Below are 7500 nucleotides of genomic sequence, written 5' to 3' on the forward strand. Positions count from 1 at the left end.
GCACAACCTGGCACTGAGCCAAAGGTGTGTGTGTGTGTGTGTGTGTATGTGTGTGTGTGTGTGTGTGCATGCTCACGTCGGGTTCGGATACCTTGTGAAAAGCACAGGCACTTACACCTGTCCAGACACACAGCTCAGACCCAGGGTGGCCACTTGTGTCCGACACAGACCTGTCTGGCATCAGTATCAGAACTGCTGGCTACTGGGCAGTGCAGCCCAGTGCACAACTACCCTCCTCCTCAATCAATCAGCTCACTCCGCTGTCCAGTGGAGTCTACTGAAGATACAGCAGCTCAAAGCAGCAGTGGTGGTGATGGTGTTTAGTCCAAATACGGGCATGGGCATTTTAACTGATTTTTCCTTATCTCAGAAAATTCATGGATATGCCTCTTTGGTTCAAGTATTGCCTTGGAGAAACAAATGAAAAAAAATTAAATGCAATCTATCAGGATTATGCAACTGCTTGGAAAAAAGGAATGTGTTGTGCCAAAGACGTCTCAGTAGCGTTTTATGAACTCATTTCATAGACTGCTGCTCATGTTGCTAGCATATGCCATGCAGCCATCTCCCCCTCTATAATTAGAAAAGCTCTATGTGAGGGTCGGTTACCACTACCGACGCTAAAATAAGCCCGATTTTCCTTTTTCTTTTTTTGCTATCGAGAGAAATATATGTTTTAAAACATGGGAGGAACTGTCAAGGAGAAGCGGGCCCTTTGGTAAGATGCCCAATCGAGTGCCGAGCCGTTCCGCTTGATTGATGCGGAGGCTAAACAAGACAGGAACAACAGAGCTCTGCTTAGCATCTATTTTTGCCTTTCTGTTAAAGTCAGTGGCTTTACATGGTCTTATTTGCTCGGCTTTACTGCGCTTATATAAGGAGCCCATTTTCTGAGACAGATCAGATTTAGCCCAACATTTGCTTTTAATTGTCACAAGCCTCTTGTTCAATCCCTAATGGTGCTTTAAGTTTATACTTGAATCACATAACAGTAATCCTCTCCAAGGGCAGAATTAGTTGCAGTATGAAATTTAACAAGAGGCAACAGCTAAAGGAATTACAAAAAAAGGAAAAAAAGAGGGATGGAGGAGGAGGAGGGGAAAAAACCTTGGGCTTTAACTTCTGATAAGCTCCTAACGCTGTAATCAAAACATCTGCAAGTGACATTGTAATCCCGAAGGACAAAGACTCAATCTTTCTCTCGCCTCTTTGTGTAAATGTGAAAGGATGAAAAGGAGAGAGGCCATTCAAAAGAGGCTCGATTTGATGGAGCGTTGTTCCCTGACCTCTCTCTGTGTCTCTCTTTACCTCCTCTCATGTGCTCTCTCTCGCTGTTTTCTCTCTGTTGCTAAGTCTCTCTCTCTTTCTCTCTCTCACTCTTTCTGTTTCTCACTCTCCTTCACTCCGTCTGCTTCAATCCCTCCCTCTGGGTCCCTTTCAAAGAAAGCCAGAGTGCTGTGTATGCCAGCAGGGGTGTTGGGTTTCAACCCTGTCGGCCCGCTTTACAGCATGCATGGATGTGATCAGTTACATCATCAATAATGGCGAGGGGGGGAGGGAGTGTGTGTGTGTGTGTGTGTGGGAGGGGGGCACTTCCCTAAGCCAAAACAGTAGCTCTTTGATGGTGTTCTCTTTTTAACAAGCGGCACACTCTTCACACTAACAGTAGGGTAACCTGATCCGGCCGTGGTTTTACCAATCTGCTTAAAGATGCCGACATAAAAACTGCAACGCATGTTTGGAGCACAAATGAAGCCAAAGCTGTCGTGTTTTAAGAGCATGGAGGGCATCTTTTTTTTCTTTTTTTAAAGGCTGCTCTGCACTAATGAAAGCTGGGTGGCACTGCAGTGTTGCCACCTTAGTGTGGTGTCCGTGCATGCATTCCTTGGGCCTGAGCACTGGGCCTGGAAGCCAACGGAGGAAAAGTGGGTCACGAGACGAAGATGTGTAATGAAAGCAGAGGGAAAAAAGAAGCCTGCTAGGATAAACATGCGATAATCTGAGTGAGGAAAGTGATTTTTCTCTTTTCTTTCCTTTTAATACATCCAAATCTTGCTGTAGTTGTAGTCGCTGTGGCTCTTTTCTGAACTGTACTTGCTTATGTCCTTGTTAAACAATTTGGTGAACATGCTCTGCTTTGTTTTGCTGTGTACATGAAGCTCAAATCCATCAGACTTTATGATTACAGAATAAGACAGCCGTAGTCATCTTGTTGTGTTTCTAACTCCATGTTCAACGTGATGCCACTGACCTAAGATAGAACAGGGTGAACCCAGCAACCCAAATAGAGTCTGTCTCTTCACTCTCACTGCATACGACCTCTCCTCTCCTACCCACACACATCCAAGCCTCACAAGCCTGTTTCTATGCCAACAATTTCCAATAGCAGGCTCTTACTCTTGCTTAGCCACCCTAGTCCAAAGACCTGTCCATTCTGTATGCCTCCTCATACCCCTGCAGCATGTACTGCACAGAGGGTCACCTCTCTCAGTCGGCAAAGTGCTACACAGAGAGTCCTTTCTCCAGGGAAGTACACTTGACAAGGGCTCTAAAGCTGGCCGCTAAAGTGTGCTGTTTTGCCCAAATCGCTGTAAATCAGCATAGCTTTGCTTTGCGCAGACACAGAGAGTGGCTGAAGGGAAGAGGGTCAGGAGGCCTGGGTGGAGGAGACTGATGCTGTGTGTGTGTGTGTGTGTGTGTGTGTGTGTGTGTTTGTGTGTGTGTGTGTGTGTGTGTGTGTGTGTGTGTGTGTTTGTGCCTGTGGAATGGAGAGCCCCTTGGTTGAGGAGTTGGTAGAGAAAAATAAAAATAAAAACTTGTCAGAACTGATGGCTTGTTTGTTTGTTAACTGGGGGGTCAGACAATCAAAGTTGTTGAAAGTGTAGCAAGTAGCTGGGTGGGCTAGTGCTAGTGCTGCCCACTCATACTGATGCTGACGTGCCTGTGTGCTGGAGAGGCAGAGGAGGCAAGGTGGAGGAGAGCAGTACCTGTCTCCGCTGGGCGTGAGAGCAAAGGGAAAAAAAGCAGAAAGAGGGAGGGATACAGAGAGAAGGAGAGGGAGGGCGAGAAAACAGAGAGGAGGAGAGACACGGAGGGAGAGAGAGAGAAAAGAGGGCTTCTGTTGGCACGAGGCACGGCCCACGCCCTTGGCTTTCAAGCGTGGGCGATGTGTGTAGTGACCTTGACCACTGCCCACTGCCTAGCACTGTGGCAGCTTGTATACATCCACCACTCCACCTGGGTGGTCCACTAGCCTTCCTAGCTGGAACATCAAACACACACACACACACACACACACACACACACATCCATACACACATCCACCAACAAACCCCCACACTGGTACTCATTCTTCTTCTCCTTAGCCTCCATCTCCTCCTGTTTTCTTTTTTTCTGTGCAAATATGTCATGTTTATTTATGGCGCCCTTGTTAAATTTCTCTTCATTTGGGCCTCGTGTGAATCCCACTGTTCCCTCCCTCCATTTCAATTTCAGCTCCCATAATTACTTATGTGAAGAAAAAATAGAGAGCACAATCTACTTCAGAGAGGCGCGGCCATTGAAAATGACAGCACAGTACACATGTACAGTAGACTACTACACCGGGATAATCGCCTTAAAGCTCTTCGGTAAATATTAAACAGACCTATTCTTAAGTGCACCTTTAATGTCCACCTTTTGCAAAATCCCTCAAATTTTCTCAAGATGGATGGATAAATATTTGTGGAGGGGCATGATTTGCGTAGTGATTCATCAACATGCAAACTTTTCAAACAGTCGGTCAGCGGCGAGTGGACGGATGATGGAGGGGACCTCTTTTATCCCGCCTGGTAAACAATGCGGCTGCACCAGTAGCGGCCTCACTGTCAACAGTCCTGGCCTGGCGTGTCACTCCGTCACTCAGCTGGGACAAGGTCATTTCAGAGTCTTCATCCTCCATCCTGCCTTCAGAGGCAGTCGTCGCCTGCACCCTCAGGCACTTCTCCACCAACATGAAAACATGCTCCGCTAGCTGCTGTTGCTTTCTTTTTCCCCACCAACTCCCTCTGCACTATTTTAATTAGGAAGTGCTAATTATTCCACTTCATTCATACCTCTCCCAATTATAATCAGCCAATTATCATGCTCCTGAATGGTGACTGTAATATTTATAATGAGAGATGTGTGTGTGTGTGTGTGTGTGGGGGTGGAGTGCAACAAAAAAGAGGCCAACAGAGGAAAAAGCAAATGACACAGAAACAGAGCAGGAAAGTTGGGAGCTTGGTTTTTTTTTCTCTGCAGACTCTAAAGTTCAAGTGTCCCAGATGGGTATCTGAGTGTTTTTCTTTGCTACTACTGTGAAATATTTGATATGTGGGGTTTACATGCAACCCCTGAAAGAAGGTCTACTGTTCATGATTGCACTAGAATATAGTCATGGTAGTTGTATGCGTTGTGTGTGTGTGTGTGTGTGTGTGTGTGTGTGTGTGTGTCTGTATGGGGTGGGACACATGAGCACATTGCTGACCTGAATCTGCTGCTGGAGAAGATTGATTTTGTGCTGCTGCTGCAGAAGTTGCTGCTGTTGTCTTGCAATCTGCGAACAGAAGAGAAAAGCAGATCACATCAAATCACGTCCCATCCCCATCACTGGGCAGACACAGACAGACCAAGGGAGAGGAGAGATCCACCGAACAAAACCAACCATGCACATTTCCTTTCCTCTGCAACGCTCACATTCAGTTGATGTTTTTCGGGAGGGGAGGAGAAGGGGGACCCTTGGCCGACCAAACCTGTTTTCTTCACAAGAATCCACAATGCTATCCGGGCCGGTCATGTTACAAAGGGCACACCGACGTGTGTAAACAGGCTTTGTGCAGTTTTAAAGCACAAACTCCCTGACCTCTGGGGCCCTGCAGGCTGAACAAAGCATACGTGCTGTAATCGGCTGGTTAACACATCAATGGTGAGAGGCAGCCTGCACGATGTTCACAGTCGTGTGGGTTGGAAAAATGGTTATCACCCAGATCCACAGAGAGGAAGAGAGAGGGAGGGAGGGAGGATGGGAGAAAGAAAGAGGGAGGAAGAGAAGGAGAGAAGGAGAGAGAGAGCGTGCAAAGTAAAGAATCTGTGAAGGAGAATGTGTGAGAATGTAAGGGAGTACATGAAGAGAACCGTCTGCTGCTCTGAACCTCCTGACTATGATCAATGCATTATCAGAGCACGCATAGCAGAACAACAGGAAGTCCAGGAATCTAGGCTCGACTATGTGTGTGTGTGTGTGTGTGTGTGTGTGTGTGTGTGTGTGTGTGTGTGTGTGTGTCTGTCTGTGTGTGTGTGTGTGTGTGTGTGTGTGTGTGTGCATGTCGGTGCATGTGGATGTGCGTGTGCCTCTGTGTGGAGGTGTGAGAGGGGACAGGAAAAGAGGGCTTGGCACCGTGTTTATGGATGAGCGCCATGGTGGAGACTGCCGAGGGTGGGTGTGGCATGTCAGGCTTTGGGACCCCCTCACACACACACACACACACACACACCTCCGGCTCCGGTACCCCCACCCTCCAGTGAGTGCACCCCTCGCCGGCTCCTCCAGTCTCTGCCTCTCGCCTCACTAAGCATGACAACCTAGTTTTAAGTGTCATTTAATTTTCATTTTCAAATATAATTACAAAGTGTTCACTGTTAGATAGCGCTCGTCTGCAAATGTGTCAGGATTAATTTGTGCTGGCTTCTTCACGAGTGTCAACAGTTAATTACGGTGTCGTGTCTGAATGACTAAATGACATTCGAACTTCAGGCAGGCTTTGCTTCACACACCTCTCTCCTGCCTGCCATTTTATTTTGCCATTAAAGGGGTGAGCCTACCTACTATAGTATTTCATTCTCTCACTATTGCTATCTTTTTTACACACACACACTCACACACACACCCATACCCACACACACATACATACAGACAACCATAAAATCAAAATAAATATTAAATATGCACAATCACTATTAAAAACCTAAGAAAAACAATTCTACAGGATGGATTTTGTCTTCCTGATGGTCCGTGTCAGGTAAATATCAGGGGTTTGCCACTGCGACACCGATCAGCCTGGATTATTTATCGAATGCAATTAGACAAGGCTGGTAATAGAAACATTACCGATGTGGACATATCTCTCTGTTATTCATTTTCAGACATTAAAGCAGTTCATGGACTGTGCTAATTTGCTGATTTGTACAATATGGCTCATTTACCTGATTTGTGCTAGTGCTTTAACTGCTGGGATTGATCTAACAAGAATCTAATAGAGGGGCCATCCACATTTATTTTATACTGCATCTATATCACAGACACCGTAAAAACACTAAAAGGACACGAGTGGTTGAAACAACCAACCATTTCCTACTTTATGGTAGCATGAAAAGAAATAGCTTTGACATTATAAAAATATCTGTCTTTTTTTCGCTGGGTTCCCAAATGGATGCCGATTTCTCCAGTCACTTATCGCAACCCAACTGTGTGTTTGAGAGGCCTGAAGTAAGACCTCATGGTGCAAGAGAAATGATATGTCTCCAGGGGGGGAAGTGTGACACAGAGGTGGAACAGGTGAGAACCAAATAGACAGACACACCGAGAGCAGATACAGAGATACAGACAGCAGAAGTCACCTCACATAACGTATGCCAAATGGCCCCTTTCCCCACACATATTTTCCCACTATCTAAATACACAGTGAAATGCACACCTTCACACACACACACACACACACACATTGACACACACCTGTTCCTGCTGCTGGCGGGCCAGTTCCATTTGCTGGCGCTGCTTCTCCATCTGTGAGGCGGCCAGTTTCTTCTGCTCGTCATGGGCAGCCAGGAGCTGCTCGCGCAGGCTGATCAGCTGGGTGATCATGGTGGAGAGCTGACGCTCCTTCTCCGCAAGGCTCTCAGGGGTACCTGCTGCAGAGCACACACACACACACACACACACACACACACACACACACACAGGGGAGAGGGAGATCAGTCACACACCTGCTCGCATGAACACACATGCCTCCCCCTTAGCCACCTCAAGCACAGCACATGTGCTCCTCAGTGAGTTTATTTACTAACACAGGCCTGGAATTCTGTTATGTAACCTCAGAACGGCTACAATGAAAATCAAATAAACAAAAAAATTAAAAAATTGAAATTTTTCTTATAAAATAGAACACCTGATTTCACATGATGCATTGTTATACACAGACACATTACGATACACAGGCAAATCACATTCTGTCAATCATTCCTGAATATGCCATTCAAGTCAAATCACCTCTTTAAAATCATTTCTGGAGTGATTAAAGAGTGCAGCTGCTGTGGGTGTGCGTAATCTCTCTGGAACACGCTCTGTGAGACTACGCCACACAAAGGCCCATGGAGATCAGGTGTCGCCTTGTTTATATTGACAGGCTCCCTGAGAGATGCTTTTAACACTGAACAGCTCATCCCCTCACGGCCTGTGCCAGGCCAAAGGAACAACCTGAGAGT

General features: G+C 46.5%; 1 protein-coding gene across 12 annotated transcripts in view; it reads right to left on the reverse strand.

Moving 5' to 3' along the window:
- The window catches only part of sox6 (SRY-box transcription factor 6), a 166706-nt gene that overhangs the window by 59093 nt on the left and 100113 nt on the right, over positions 1 to 7500 (reverse strand). For all 12 annotated transcript variants that reach the window (XM_048262739.1, XM_048262738.1, XM_048262736.1 and 9 more), the window contains 2 exons: positions 6752 to 6927; positions 4508 to 4576 (listed from right to left, as the gene is read on the reverse strand). In XM_048262739.1, coding sequence (XP_048118696.1) covers positions 4508 to 4576; positions 6752 to 6927 — 245 coding nt within the window. The remainder of the gene's footprint in view (positions 1 to 4507; positions 4577 to 6751; positions 6928 to 7500) is intronic.

Source organism: Alosa alosa, chromosome 14, assembly GCF_017589495.1.
Source record: "Alosa alosa isolate M-15738 ecotype Scorff River chromosome 14, AALO_Geno_1.1, whole genome shotgun sequence".
Taxonomy (NCBI): Eukaryota; Metazoa; Chordata; class Actinopteri; order Clupeiformes; family Clupeidae; genus Alosa; species Alosa alosa.